Raw genomic sequence first — 16,454 nt, 5'->3', positions numbered from 1 at the left:
GAGAAAAAGGATAAACATGTAGGCAGAGGGATTCATTCAGGGTTTTTGATCAAAGTGGGGATTCTGAACCCAGACACACCCTGACAATTTAAATTCAAGAATTGCGAGATAGCCCCAAACAGTCCACTGTTCAGCTGTACTAAACACATGACAGTGCACTGCTGATTTTAACCATCAGGCTGACTTATTTAATGTAATCTTCCATAAGCACATAACATGAAGTAAATGACAGGATAAAGATTGCAGACTTTCAAAACTGTAGCTGGACACCTTTGCTGGACATTTTTTTTCAGTAAATCACTATATTTAGTTTCTCAGTGGTGCTTCAACAAACAAGCAAAGACTTTTATTTACTTTTACAAACCCATAGTTCTAGTTTTGCTAGACATAATGGTCAAATCAAAAAAGTTTATCATAATGAATAAATCATCATCATTTGCAGCTAATAAACTTAAAAATAAAAAGCCACTGGTATTTCTTTTAAAATATTCTGTATCACTTCATCAGAGTTTACATACAGACGTTTTCATTGCTGTGACAAACTAAGTCTGCTTCATGATTCAGTAGCTCGTAGAACCGCCTTTATCAGCAACAATTTGAAGTAACTGTTGTCTGTATGAGTTTATCGATCACAATCACATCATTGTGGAGGAATTTTGGCACATTCTTCCTTAAGTGCTGCTTCTCTTCGTTGACGTTTCTTGGCCTTCATTTATGCACAGCTCTCTAAGGTCAGCACTTTAACTGCAAGGTGTCCAGCTTCTGTGGCTGCAAAACAAACTAGTGCTGTGCAATACTGCAGATGTTGCTATGATCTGATATGAGGTAACTACAGGGCCAGTAATGCAGATACCGATACTGATACCGAACTTATAGAAGGCAGCTTGTGTAGGGGAGTGTCATGATTTTTAAGATGAATTATCATCAATTTGCAAATTCTGAACACATTTTAATGAACAATGAATCACTGTGATTTTACTTTCCATGATAATTAGTTAATATAGCAAACGAACCATTCAACTTTTCATGAATGATGAAACTTGGGTCAACTTCTGTTGTTTAAATCTCAATTATCACATAAAGCTTCAGACATTTTTCACAGTGCAATGAACTTAGGGGATAGAAACAAAGTACCAATACCATCATGCTAGTCTCGATCCAGTACCAGTGTTGATGTCAATACTATCGATATTTAGATTGATCTGCCCAGCTCTAAAACAAACCCAAATCATCAGCCTCCACCACCGTGACTGACAGTTTGTATGGGATGTTTGAGCTGATGTTCTGTGTTTGGGGTTCACCATCATGTTTGCTGTGCATTATGGACAAACATCTCCACTTTGGCCTTGTTTGCTTCAGAAGTCGTGCTGTTTATTCAGATGCTTTCTGCTTGCATCCCTTCCAAACAACCTAAACTTGCTCAGTCTTTTTTCTAATCGTACTCTCATGAACTTTAACATTTAACATCCTAACTGAGGCCTGTAGACTCTCAGATTAAGCTTTTGAGTTTTCTGCATTTTCTGTTACATTTTCAAAATGTAAGGCAAGGCAAGGCAAGGCAAGGCAAGTTTATTTGTATAGCACAATTCAACAACAAGGTGATTCAAAGTGCTTTACAGAGACATTAGAAACAAGAACAAATAAAAAGCATGATTTAAAATTGATTAAAACAAGCAAATAAACTAACTAACTAATTAACAAACAAACAAACAAACAACAGTATATAAAATCAAAACAGATAAAATCAGAACAGTAGATAAAATCAGTAGTTAAATGTAAGTTTTGAAATTTAAGCTTAAAGTGTGGATTTGGTGCTTTATTCAAATGCAGCTGAGAACAGGTGAGTCTTCAACCTGGATTTAAATAAACTGAGTGTTTCAGCTGATCTGAGGCTTTCTGGGAGTTTGTTCCAGATATATGGAGCATAAAAGCTGAATGCAGCTTCTCCGTGTCTGGTTCTGACTCTGGGAACTGATAAAAGACCGGATCCAGATGACCTGAGGGATCTGGATGGTTCATACTGGGTCAGGAGGTCATTGATGTATTTTGGTCCTAAACCATTCAGAGCTTTATAGGCCAGCATCAGAACTTTAAAGTCTATCCTCTGACGGACAGGCAGCCAGTGTAAGGACCTCAGAGCTGGACTGATGTGGTCCACTTTTTTGGTCTTAGTGAGGACTCGAGCAGCAGAGTTCTGAATGAGCTGTAGTTGTCTGACTGATTTTTTAGGTAGACCTGTAAAGATGCTGTTACAGTAATCAAGCCTACTAAAGATGAATGCATGGACTAGTTTTTCCAGGTCCTGTTGAGACATCAGATCTTTTATCCTTGATATATTCTTGAGGTGATAGTAAGCTGACTTTGTTATTGTCTTAATGTGTTTTTCTAAGTTTAGGTCTGCATCCATCACTACACCCAAATTTCTCGCCTGGTTTGTGGTTTTTAGATGTATAGATTGAAGTTCTCTGGTGACCTGTAATCGTTTTTCTTTGGCGCCAAAGACTATTACCTCAGTTTTGTTTTTGTTTAACTGGAGAAAATTGTGGCACAACCAGTCATTGATTTCCTCAATGCATTTACCAAGAGCCTGTACAGGGCCTCGGTCTCCTGGTGACATTGTGATATATATTTGTGTGTCATCTGCATAGCTGTGATAGTTTATTTTGTTGTTGTTTATAATCTGTGCCAGTGGGAGCATGTAAATGTTAAACAGAAGGGGTCCCAAGATGGAACCTTGGGGAACTCCACATGTGATACTTGTCTGCTCAGATGTGAAGTTACCTATTGATACAAAGTATTTCCTGTTTTCTACGTATGTTTTGAACCAGTTTAGTACAGTTCCTGAAAGACCTGTCCAGTTCTCCAGTCGTTTGAGTAATATGTTGTGGTCAACTGTATCAAATGCTGCACTGAGATCCAGTAAAACTAGGACTGACATTTTTCCACTGTCTGTATTCAGACATATGTCATTAAACACTTTGGTCAGAGCGGTTTCAGTGCTGTGGTTCTGTCTAAAACCTGACTGGAAGGCATCGTAGCAATTATTCTCTTTTAAGAAGTAACTGAGCTGTTGAGAAACTGCTTTTTCAATGATCTTACTTAAAAACGGGAGATTTGAGATCGGCCTGTAGTTGTTCATTTGTGTCTTGTCAAGATTATCCTTTTTCAGTATAGGTTTGATTACAGCAGTTTTTAGTGATTCTGGAAACACACCTGATAATAAAGAAAAGTTGACGATCTGTAACAGGTCTGACTCTAAAGTCTTTGAGACCTTTTTGAAAAAACTTGTTGGCAGGACATCTAAACAGCAGGAGGAGGAGTTCAGTTGACCTAAGATGTCCTCCAGGTCTTTGCTGTTAATAGGTTGAAACTGTTTCATGGTGTTTAAACAGTTTTTTGGTGGACACAGTACATATCCTGGATCTGCTGTTGATGTACCAATTGCTTGTCTAATTTTTTGGATTTTTTCAGTGAAGAATTTGGCAAAGTCATTGCAGGCCATGGTCGAATGAAGTTCAGCTGCCACTGACACAGGAGGGTTTGTTAGCCTGTCAACTGTAGAAAATAAGACCCGAGCATTATGGCTGTTTTTAGTGATGATGTCAGAGAAGTAGGACCTCCTTGCATTCCTCAGTTGTAAATTATAATTGTGAAGTTTCTCTTTATAAATGTCATAATGTAAACTTATATCATATTTAAAGATTAAATAAAATAAGGTTTTCTCATCAAATAAAAACCACATGTTGTGGCAGAGCTAATATAAGACTGGAAACTGACTGTATGTAGTGATAAAAATAAAAACAATGGAAGTTCATTCTTACATTAGCGTCATTTTGATTCTGAATAAATACTGACTTGCTCTTCTTCAGGCAAGCAGTGCCATAACGTTCGATCAGCTTCCATCTGTTTGCAATTCACCTCCACATCTGTTAAGATAAAAAGGCTTCGGAAAATCAAACAACAGTGTGGAACTCCCTATAAAGCAACGATTTCATGCATGTACTGAATTATATCAATAGTGGCTGTGTAGTGTGATCCTTCTGTTTTTACATCATTAAAAAAGACAAACAAAAAAACAAAAACCACAGACTTCAGACCACCAGGCCCTTCTTTGATCTTTCTCTCCGTTTCTTAACAGTCTTCTGGCTGCTGCACCTCTTCTTCTTTGCTTCTACTTCTGGGTCAAAATCAGAGTCACTGTCACCGTTTGGTCGCCTTCCCAATGTCTCCTCCTCCTCCTCTTCTTCTTCTTCCTCCTCTTCTGTCGAGTCAAAGGATAAATCACTACCTGACTGCTTGTCCTCGCTCCCCTCATCACCGGAGCCTGTTTTCTTTAACTTCTGTACCTTTGATTTTGGCGTTTTTGCCTTTGAACGCTGGCCTTTAATTTCCCCCGCTGCTCTTCTCCTCGGCCTTCCTCTGGGCCTGTCCGTGCTTCTCCTTTTACTTTTCGGCTTCATTGATCTCTCCCTCTGAACCTTCTGTTTTAGTTTCACACTGTCAAACTCAGAGTTCACGTCTCTCTTTTTCTTGTTCCTCTTAGCATCATTTGCCCTTTTATCCATCTGCTGAAGTCCAGAGCTGGACATGTGGTAACGCTGGACGTGACTTTTCAAGCTCACGTTGTGGTTGAAGCACATGTCACAGAGCTGACACTTGTACGGCCGCTCCCCGGTGTGCAGACGCATGTGGGACTTCAGGTGGCTCGTCTGGTTGAAGCCACGCTGGCACACCGAACACTTGTACGGTTTCAGTCCTGTGTGCACAACGGAGTGCCTCCTGAGATGATGTATGTCCTTGAATTCAATCCCACAGACTCCACATTTGAACTCCCTCGAGACTCTGTGCTTTGCCAGGTGGCTCCGGCGTTCTTTACTGGTGGCGAATGTCTTTGGACAGTCGGGACATTTAAAGGGATCTTTTTTATCCTGGTGGGTCAGCTCGTGCCTAAATTTGTCCGCCCTGGTTTTGAAGGTGACATAGCAATACTTGCAAGGATGCTCGTACGTTTCGTCGTGGATTTCGCTATGATTTCTTAGAGCAATCTCAGAAACGCACCTTTTCCCGCAGATATTGCAGGAGTAGGGTTTTATTTTGTGCTCGCATGTGTGAGGCTTCAGGATGAGGAAAAAACGTCCGCACTCTGTGCACAGCTCATTAATTTCGAGGCCACCCGGGGATTCAAAATCTTCCTCTTCGCCTTCATCCTCGGTTTCCTCCTCAGACTCCTTTGTGAGCTCGTCAGCCACCAAAAGTTCCTCCGTGGGATTCCAGTCCCCATCTGAACTCATCCCACCTCTATTGCCTTCCTCTTCGTCGTCTGAAGGATCGCTTTTTTCATCGCTAAAAGTGACGGCCTCAGACAAAGCCACAGCGCCGGCGTTGTCGTCTCTTAGCGCTGACTGTGAATGACAAGAATGGCAACGTAGCATTTGGGAAACTTTTTCAAGCCTGTACAGCAAAGAGTTTTCATGAAAAATGACTAAGACAGAGGTGCAAGCAAAGGACAAAGTATCATTTCTATAAATGCTTTTTTTAAAACTGCAATTCAGCAAAAGCGCGGGTAAAGACACAAAAAGCAGAAAACAGATACTTTTTTGTTCCAAATGGAATAATAGAGACGCAGAATTTGCATCTTTCTGAGAGAATTATTACTTCTGAGAGCCAAACAAATTAAACGCATGTATGACTCTCAATCCAAAAAAAAGTAGCTTGATTAAATTGTGAAGTGATGTGAGATCTTAAGAGTTGCTATTTGCACCATCACTTCTGAAGAAACTCCCAGAAACTAAGTGGGAAGCTCCTATCATGACTACGTGAAGCTGGCTCCAAAAGTGAGTCAATCCCTGTCATGTCTTAAGTTAAAATACCCGGCTTTAGAGAATTCAAAATAATTTTACAGACTGCTACCAAAACGGTTTTGATCTCTATGGATAGTTTTCTCGTTTACAACATCTGCAAGTGGGAGAATTTTTTATAACTAATCCGTGTGAATAGTAAGGGTTAGGGGCGTGGCCACTTTGATTGAGTGTGCTGACACAGGCAGCTGTAAACCCGTTGGTGTCTGCAGCGGCGTCACATCTGCTAATTGGAGTCACTGTGTTAGTGGTCTTGCGTGTTCCTTTTGGGGCGCCTGCTACATCCTGCTGTATAGTATAACCCATCCAAGAAGTCTGTACTTCAGAGTGAAACACAACTATTGTTTTTGGTTACATTATAATTCAAAATTACATCCATTTTGAAAGACAGGTAGGCTGCTCTAGTCAGCTGTTTGAATACACTTTTTTTGAAAGACTGCTTTCTGCTAGCTAAAATAAGCATCTCAATTCATATCATTAAGCATTACCAATGCAATCCCAACCATAATGCGTGACATTACGGCGGATACAGCTATCTTTTAGTCTATGATATTTAATGAAATATGTCATATTAAACTTTTTATGAGTCAAGTCCAGTTAGGAATCATAAAATAAACACATTGCAAACTTCTCTGATGACCAAGTTTTCTTTAATAGACAGTAAATCAGGTTAAACCTACCAGCTGGGTCTCTGGGGTTCCCTCTGTGCCTCTTGTCAGGCGTCCATCTTCAGCGGCAGGGAGAGGGGCACTGACCTGACCATTCCGCTTGTTTTTGTAGTCGCACTTATGGCATCGTTGTTTCAAGATGATGAGCTCCCCATAGGTTACTTTCACTGCCTGGAGTTTGTCTCCACATGTTGGGCACTTTTGGCCAAACACCTTCAGGAGGCAATTTTCATTCACCATGTATTTGTCGTTCTGAAGTGCAGGCCTGAAACACAAGAATACAAACAGTCAGACGCGTCATGATGTCACATCTTCAAACATGCTCAGAAATGTGGAACTTACAATTCCTGGTTCGAATCTGTGTCTGGAGTTTCAGGAGTGAGAGCATCTGAAACATTGTGGGGGACAGGCTTGAATACAACACTTTGTCACACTTTAGATTTTTAATGGTGTGATATGGACACTTTCTTACCTCTCAAGGGGCATTCTGTTATTTCAGGGGAACAAGTAGAGCTCTTACATAATTCTAGGTCATCACACTGACTATCTGCATCTGTGGTGGTAACAGGTTCCTACACAAAAATCACAAAAAAACACAAAAGCTTTCAGTCAAACAAAGCCACAAACAGTTAACAAGCATGCGTTTTTTGTCTATACCCATCAATGTATGGATTTCAAAGTAAAATTGCTCTTCAAGTGACTCATTTCAACAACCAAAAAAATTTAGCCTGTCATTGATGAAATAGCAATAATAAAACACAAAACAAAAATTTATGTGAAAAAAAAAATCAAATTGCAGATAACAGAAATATTGAAATATGATAAACTTGTCTTAAAATAGCCACGCTTAGAATTGCAATTCAAACACCGTGTAAAGCCATTAAAAATAGTTAATATGTCACTTAATATACTTTAGATCAACAGTATTCATATACGCAATTTCGGATAGCTTTTGATGTTGTTGATCTTTAGTAAAATTAGTCTGTGGAAGCAAATCTTTCCTTCTAATAGATGGATAGTGGAAAAAGTAAAGTCTCTTTACTTTGAAATACAAAATCAAACTGACTTATTGATTGATATTGACTGAGTAACTCGATAAGGGTGTGTACTGTGGATCTAAAATAAAATTAGTCTGTGGAAACAGGACGTTCACCTGTAATGGCTGTTCACGACTTAAAATCTTAATTAAATAAATAAATCAGCTTTCATTATTTATGTTTAATTTTGAAATGAATTCATTTTCTATAGTATTTTGGCATTTATGCCAGACTAAACGTGTGGTGTGGGCTAACATAGAAATCACATTCATTTGAAAGTCGCTTTTATTTTGTAAACACGTCTCAGTTTCTCTTTCCGTAATACACAGTATATAGGTATAACGCAAAGCAACGTGGAAGCTGGCTTGGGAGCAGTTTTTTAAAGATCCGGTGAAGTCCAGCAACAGGTGATCCCTCAGCTGACTTACCTCATCCTGTGGGCTCTCCACGGGTTCCTCTGGCTCTGTGTTGACCCACAGTGAGGGGACAGCACCGGGCTTCAGCTGCACCGAGCCACTCAGAGCCAAGCTCACGAAGCAGTCATCTGTGAAGTGTTGACTGCAAATAGTGATATCAGTCCAGGACGATTCTTTTAGTCGCTGCTTGTTGACTTCGAACAGAAACAGGACCCACTCCAGTCTCCTCTCCGGGTCCTCTGGTAGCCTGAACCGCTGCACATTGTGTCGCCACGAATCACAACCAACGACGGAGCACATGCTGGGCTACAGATGTGACCCTCCAGTTGTAGAAGTGGTCGGACAGCGTTACGTTTTAACGCTCGCTTGCTGTAGCTGCCACATTTTAACATAAACAACAATGGCAGGCTAATGGCTAAGTAAGCGAATGTTGTGCTAACAGAACTGGCGTGGCTCTCTGGCTGGGTTCGCTTGGTTTGGCGACCAGCGTATCCCGGCTTAACAAGTAGATGACGCTGGCATTTCTCGTCACTTAGGTAGAAAACTTGCACAGCTCCACAAATTAAAAATTAAAAAGACTAAAACCAACACTGAAACTATTAAAAAAAAAACTAAAGTAAAACTAGACATTTTCAAACAATCAAAGCTATATTAAAATCAAGAAATGATTTTTTTTTAAAGTAATCAGAAAATAGAAAACTATACTATAATAACTGGTATTTAAAAAGTAATCAGAAAATAGAAAACTATAATAACTGGTATGGTGGCCTTTAACACAGTTGTTACACAGCATTTCTAATATGGGTATTAAAACACTGGATATTTCCAGTGTAAAAGCACATGTGGAAAACAGTCTGGTCCTGTGTGCTACTGTTACATGCCCCAGGAGGATAGCTTTTTCTTTGTGAAATAATGCCTTCTCTGTCCTGATTGGGTGCTGCTGCTTGAATCAAGTCAATCAGCAATCGGCAGATCCCTATATAACGTTTGTGAAGCTGTGTTTCTGGGCCTTCTGGCCATTTTCACTGCCATACATGTGCAGGCTCACATGCCTTTGATTTGTATTTTTAGCCTTATGTGACTTTGTTCAGACTGCCTGTAGGGGAGAATTGCTTTTGTAACGTAATCCCTTGTTTTCTACTGTTTATGTGCTGGTTAGGTTGGCTATCTTTGTATATTTTGTTTTCTTTGGCATTGGGCAAGTTCCTTTTATTTTCTGTTAGGGATGTTTTGTTTGTTATGTTGGCGTTAGCTCTCCCTTGAGTTAAATGTCAGTCTGAACCAAAGTTTTAAACTAGCAGAAAATAAACCTTTAAAAATGCCATCTTGACTCCTCTTTCACTATTTTAACTTTATGTTATTCCCTCCTATCTCTTCGGCTAGCCAGGGGATGTAAAAGACACATTAAGCTGTTTCTGAATAAATCATTAGCTCAGTATTTTTAGTTCATTGTTTCAAATATCCTGATTTGTTGTTGGTCTTACTACTGTTTTTACTATTGGACTTTTTCCTTTTTTTTCAGCTGGGTCAATGTCGCAGTCAAATTTTTCTTCTCCCACTAGATCTCCTTTTGCTTCATGTCTTCCTCCTCCTTCTCCTGCTCCTCCTCGTCCACAGTCACTCTGTCCCATTAGCCAGAGCACCACCAGCGCTGCCGTTTTTCTGTCCAGGAGTTGCCGTGTGATAACAGGGGATGTGATTCTTCAAGATCACATTGTCATTGAAGGATTGATCACAGAGCTGACACTTGTAAGGCCGCTGCCGTGTGTTCAGGCGGATGTGGGATTTCGGGGGGTTGGCTGAAGCCCCGCTGGCTTTGGACTGTAGGAGAGAGCTGGAGTATCTTGAGGAAGCCCATGCAAGCACAGGAAAAATGTGCAAACCCCACACAGAAAGGCTCCAGGCAAATGTGAGGCTCAAGCCAGCATCCAGGATTATTACAGTTAACTAAAACTAGATGTGTTAACTTAAGAAGTCAGAAATTAATCATGTGTAACATTAACTGTATGCAGTTTTGTGGCCTGACTTTCCCACCTGGTAGGTGTAGTCGCATTAAGGACATCACTGCTTTAAGACGAAGAGCGCTCCATGGGTGACCTTATCCCTTTAACTTTACATTTACTGAACAGCTGGAGGCGTTTTCATTCACAATAAACTTCCCCCTCATCTTTATACATGCTAATCTTAAAAGAAAATATTGAAGCCAACTGGGAAGCGCATTAAACCTGCATTCTATCTCAAGGCCACCAGATGGCGATACTTGAGGCCGCAAAAAGACTTCTGATGCTTTTGAGTATTTGCAGACGTGTGACCGCTAATCATGTTACACACAAATGAATAAGGCACTCAACACACAGACCTGCAGACTGGTCAGTGTCCCCATGCTAACTGTTTCTAAGGAAAAAGGTGCATTTCCCAACTGGTAGTACACCTCTGTGTGATTGCTTTGTAACTAGCATAGTTTGTATGAAACCGACTGACTTTTCTACAAATACTGGCCAGCTGTCTTTGAGCTGCAGTGAATCAGTCAAAAGTGTGACACAAATCAGTAATGAGATGGTTAGCCTTTAAAGAAGTTGCTCCTTTCGAAACATGTCAGCTGCAGCTCTGAGGCACAACTTTTACTATGAGGGTGAACCGTCTCTATTTCTGGTTTATGTCATACTTTCTCAATTTTACTACTGCTGGTTGAGTACTTGCAGACGAACGTGAGAAACTACAGCCTATCTACTAGCAGCTAAAGCAGTCACTAAGTTCTTAGTGTAGCAGCTTCTTTGCGACCATTTTCACCCAGTGACAGCTAATAACCTCCAGGTACCACTGGCAATCATTTGGGGAACACACACTTTTCCAGTCTCCTCACTCTTCTCCAGAGTCGACTGGTCACACAACTGATCACAGAGCACATTTTCAGTTTCTTAAACCTCTTGCACACCTTTATAAAACCTTAATAACACCAAAACGTCAACTGGTTTTGCAGTTTTTACACCTCAGCAGTGATAAGCTGCCGTGCCTGTTGCCGTAGCAGCGAGAGCTTGTGGGCGGGGTTTTAATGGTGGGTTCGAGTGATTTGTTGTCTGGAGTACACCGGCCAGTACATGGATCAATTAATGATTTTATAGAATTGTTTTGATATATATATATATATATATATATATATATATATATATATATATATATATATATATATATATATATATATATATATATATATAAGCAGATTTTTACAGTCATTGGTCTCAATGAGCACTCACTGGACACTTCATTTGGTACACCTTGCTAATAGTCATGGCATAGATTCAACAAGGTGGTGGAAATCACCTCAGAGATTTTGGTACATATTAACATGATAGCATCACGCAGTTGATGCAGATTTTTTGGCCATGTCTACATGCATAAATCCACTGAGCTGCTGCCATGTGTTGGGCTGATTAGTTTATTATTATTATAGATTATTTTGATTAATGAGCAGGTGAACTTCTATACTTCTAAACCTAGTAAGGTGCGTGTAAAGCGAGTGAGTGTATGAAGCAGATAGTACTACCACAGTTAATGGTATTACCTTAAAAGGAAAATAACAAATATAGGTTCTGTGACAAACAGAATAAAATATGCACCTTATTTGTAATTAAAATAAAAGCACGCACTTTCCGCAGACGGCAGAGCTCACAGAATGGCTCTAATTTAGATTGGCAATGATTATTTTTGAGTCTGAAAAAAAAGAGTTCAGTCCTTTAGAAAAAAAATATGCAGTAGATTTGCAGGTTTGTAAAAACACCATTAGGTGGTGCTGTTCAGCTTTTGCCTCTACCTCAACACACTGTAAAACTAGGATGTCACGGCCACTGCAGAGTAGGTGTGATATCATGACATAACTGAAGCTTTACATTTCAAAAGACTAATGCAAGAATTACCACAAACCAGGGGGCAACTCCTTATCCAACAATGAGTGGCTGCATTGCTGTTTAAGCTGCTCTTTGAACTTTAGAAGTTCCTATGTGCCTCAAAGGACATCTTGGATGGACAGAAGAAGAGAAACCACTGGCCAGTTTGTGTGCAACCATCACTGTGCATTTTCTGTGTTAAGACATCCTGTTCTCCATGTAAAGAAACAGATAATTTACAAATCAGCATATAAATAATCCTCAGAAATCTGTATTTTATTTGCCTTTTTATTGCCCAAAGAAATATTTGATTATGTATAAATATCCTATTCAGACACTTGAAATTCCATAGTTGGGGTCTACATTAAGCTGAGGGACTTTTTCAACTGCAGAAAGATCCTTTCTAGTCACCAGCTTTAGTAAATAAGCTGACCTCCTGACCAAGTGATTATCTAAATTATAGCAGCTAATGGTGATTAGTCCACCACATGGACATGTGGCTGAAATACAGACGCAGGGTCACTTAAGTGGCCCCTGAACAAACAGGAAAGACACTCACAACTGCCGCTTTGTGCAGCAGGTGGTTGCTCTCCTGTGTCCCCTGTAGACATGACATGTAGACATGACACAAGTATTCCCAATATCCAAACATTTTTAAGGCATGAGAGAGTAAAAAAAAGATATAATGGGGATTGGTGGATTTATTCTCCCACTGGGTGTAAGGCCCCCAGCTTCCTGGGTAATTGAAAAATGATTTCACGTGTCAGCTAATGAGTGCAGCATATCTATGCCCCGAGGAGGCCAGTCAATCAATCTCTCATCAGGCTGCCTCAACAGTAATTTGTGTTTGTTGGTGTGTTTGCACATGCCTTTGATGTGCGTATAGGAGATGTTGTTTTTGTGTTGTGTATTAATGTGTTAGATTAGAGCCATTAATTATGAATCAAGGACAGTCTGGTTTCCTCCTCTTCCCTGACTCATTTTGATATCCATTTTCAGCTGCAGGATATTTGCTGAGTGTGTTGAAACTTCAAAAGCCAGCTCTTGCTTGGAATGTGCCATTAAACTGTAAACATCAGGACAGGGCAATAAACCTACCAGCGTGCACGCACACACCTCCACAGTTTTCACAACTACAGACCCACTCTTTTCATGCCGACTGAGGTTCAATGTGAAGTTTCCATGTGACCGTGCCAAAGAAAAGAGGCAATAATGATCCAAAAAGTGTAGAAAATGTAATTTTCTTGGGTGTTTGAGCACAAAGGAATTTCACCCTTGACTCTCATTTACATTCTGTCCTCCTCCATCATACCAGTTCTGGGAAAAACAGAGCAAGCCGCGGTCGAAACATGTCAGCTGCCTTTCACATTTACGGAGGAATGTTGGCCGCGCTTCACAATGTTGTCAGTCAGTACGCCAGATAAGAGCTCTCAGTTCATAAATAAGATTGATGGCACCGCATACCACCAGTTCCTGCTCTGTGTTTTCCCATACAAGCATCTCTGTCAAAAGCATCTGTGCTATCTCACCAGCTCATATCCTCTCTGTCCAAGTCCAGGCTTGCTTAGGTGTTTTTACATGTTCCTCATCCACTCATTAAACCCACTACTGCAGGATATGCCCTGACTTCAGCTGCTCAGCTGCGTTCGAGTTTAATACTAGTTTGTTTGGGGGTATTGGTTAGGATATAGTTATATTGTATTTTAGCTACACATATTTGACATGCACTCTTAAATTCCAAAGTCTTACATTTCCTCATAGTTCATGGGTCTTAAAAAACTTAAACAACTGAAAATAAATAGTTCCACAGATTGTACTTTAGTCTTTCTGTTAAAAATCTTTAGGTGTAAAGTTGAAAGAATGTCTGGTTATTCCCTCAGTTTTTCTTTTATAAGCTTGTAAACCTTTTAAGATTGAGTATTCTTAAAAAGTAACCTGTGCACCGTCAAGCTCTCCGTTAAGGATACAGTTGCATTTTTAAGCCAAGTCAGGCCTGTTTGTCTTAAAGGAAAACATCATCTCATGTTGGAAACTATCTTGGCTATTGCACTTTGATTTTTTTAAGCTGATCTGGAGGAATTAATTTCTAAAAATAAGCCATCCAAGGACTACAAACAAAAAACTTCTTGTAATGTATCATGGCTTTGTTTAACCCAAACCAATACCGTCCAGCCTTTTTGAATGCTTCCGCAATCCACAATGGCGCTGCTTTATTTTATAAATACAATACTATACAAAAGATTAGTAAGAGAGTACACATTTTAAAGCCATGCAATAGTGGTGTGTAAACACAATGGGAATAAAGAGAGGTGAGCGGAGAAGAAACACACAGTGTATCATGGGAAGTTCCCAGTAGGATAACTAAAGGATGTTTCAGGGTTTTCTCATCCAACAATAACTGTAACAAAGGAAAGCTTTAAGTAAAGACAGTGTCTGTCTTCTGAATCTAAAGTGGGCGCTGCTTCCACAGGAAAACAGCCTGATAGCTAAAGACTCTGCCTCCCATTCTACTTTTGGAAAACTGAGCAACCACAAGCCCGAATGATCTGATCCCACAGCTTCTCACACCCAACACATCCTTTTGTTTTCTTTTCTCTGTGAAGGGTTCGTGGTGCAAATGTAAATAAAGTTGCAGTCACTATTCAGCAAGTGAAACTTTATCAAATAAAAATTGTAATTAATTTTATGTGTAACTTCCTAATTCAGTTACCTTTTTTCCCCACATATTTGATATTTACAGGATGTGTTGTGGAATTGCACTTTTGTGAAACATCTTATAAAACAGATAGTAATTTTGGATTATTCAAAGGTTGCATTAAAGTCAGTGTGGTACAGATTAATGGGGGCTCCAGTGACGAATGTTGCTGGACTGAAACGGAGCAGGCTGTGGTGTTCATGGTCAATTTACAGAGTATATCTAAAGAATCGGACGGTTTGCTTAGGCTGCTGCCCCCGCGACCCGGCCTCGGATAAAGCGGATGAAGATGGATGGATGGATGGATGGATGGATGGATGGATGGTTGGATGGACGGACGGTTTCAAAAGGCTATGTTTTTTTAAAGTAATGGACACAAAAATTTTAAAATACATTGCCAAATATAAAGCTTTACATACAAAATGAACAATGTTCACATGTGCTCAGTGTGCTGTCTGGAAGCATAGCATGTGTCAATGTGAAACTTTTTGATATCAATGTGTTTAAGGTTTATGATGCTGATTAGATCAACTCATCAACCAACCCTTATAAAGCTTGTGTAAAGGTAGAATACCTTTACACAAGCTTTATAAGGGTTGCCATGACTGCCATTCGAGACCAAAGTGGGATAATGTGGAACTGTGAGGTGTTTAAGATATGATGGGCACTGGCAATTTAAGAGTTTAAGAATACTATTAGTGAAGTAAACTGCAAAACTACATGATTTTGGGGGGTTTAACTATCCTTCAACTTTAAATGGGCAACTTGTGGACTTGTTTTTCAAAGCTGGCAGCAAAGTTGCTCCAACCCTCTCTGTGAACTCAAAACAGTCCTTTAAGGCTATCTAATGTTTCTTATTGTAATCTCACACTGACTCAGGGATGCTGAGATCAGGGCTCTGTGTGGGTCATGCCATTTGTTACACGATTCCTTGCTCTTCTCATCTCTGAAGATAGCGCTGGCTTTGGCTGTGTGCATCAAGCTGCAGAATGAATTCAGGACCAAAGAGATGCTTCTGTCATTGTATTTCCCGATGAAGGCAGATATAAAAGAAAGAACCTTGAGCTCTCATGTGCACGAAACCTTTGAACAGTATTCTGTATGTGAAAGCGAAGTAGGAACCACTCAGGATCACCAGGTGAATAAAGCAGGCATCTACTAGAACTGTGGTGATGTGTTTTAGTTTTAACAAACCAAACCATGCAGGGTGACCGCTGAAACATATGAAAGGACACTGATGACACCATAACATTCATTGTCCTTGTCGCTGTCACTCTCATTGTTCTGGCGCACTGTGAAAACCCAATGTCTGAGCTCCCGCCGCCCCAAACTGGTACAAGTCGATACTTGTGGCTCGTTTGCGCGGGTCTGTGTGTGTTCACATATGTGCGTGACCTATTTGGAAATAGACACCATATAACAGACCTCTCCTTTCTCTCATCTTCATGTCCAGTGGCCTGTCCTGAAATAGCTCATAAACACTTCTGGGCGTGAGGTATAGCTGAGGCATTGAAAGCGTGCAGGAATGTGATGCACGTTAGCAAAGGTGCACAAGAATTTTCAAATGACATTAGCAGCTAATCTGGGAGAAACCTGCCTTTGTCATGTATAAGGTTACGCGTCCTAATGAGAATGTAATCTATGCCAAGCATGCTCTCCGTGGCAAGAGGAGAACAAGAGAGCTGGCCACCCGAGAAAGTTGAACCCAAAAGAATGCAGCTCTGGTATTCATTAATGAAGAGCACTCTTCTCTGCGATGGAACGACGGTGCAGGAATGAGGAGATGGCGTAACAACGGAGAGGAGACTCATCAGAAAACAGAAAAGCGCTAACGGAGCTACCTCGGTATTTATCGTTCAGCCAATAAATGAAATGATAAACAAGTCAGACAGCTGG

At 40.2% G+C, this 16,454-nt stretch overlaps 1 protein-coding gene across 1 annotated transcript; it reads right to left on the bottom strand.

The window, feature by feature from the left end:
* Positions 1–764: 764 nt before the first annotated feature.
* Positions 765–8,466, bottom strand: LOC146648139 (uncharacterized). The gene is made up of 5 exons (XM_085389909.1): positions 7,992–8,466; positions 6,999–7,098; positions 6,869–6,914; positions 6,539–6,791; positions 765–5,402 (listed from the first exon to the last, which is right to left on the bottom strand). The coding sequence occupies exons 1-5, from the start codon at positions 8,277–8,279 to the stop codon at positions 4,092–4,094; spliced, it is 1,998 nt and encodes a 665-aa protein (XP_085246035.1). The 5' UTR covers positions 8,280–8,466; the 3' UTR covers positions 765–4,091.
* Between the last annotated feature and the right edge of the window lie 7,988 nt (positions 8,467–16,454).

The sequence above is a fragment of the Rhamphochromis longiceps genome, linkage group LG18 (genome assembly GCF_057381845.1).
Source record: "Rhamphochromis longiceps isolate RC_006_pf linkage group LG18, R_longiceps_female_GT1.1, whole genome shotgun sequence".
Taxonomy (NCBI): domain Eukaryota; kingdom Metazoa; phylum Chordata; class Actinopteri; order Cichliformes; family Cichlidae; genus Rhamphochromis; species Rhamphochromis longiceps.
Note: the sequence above shows the minus strand (reverse complement) of the source record. Positions and strands in the feature narration are given on the sequence as shown.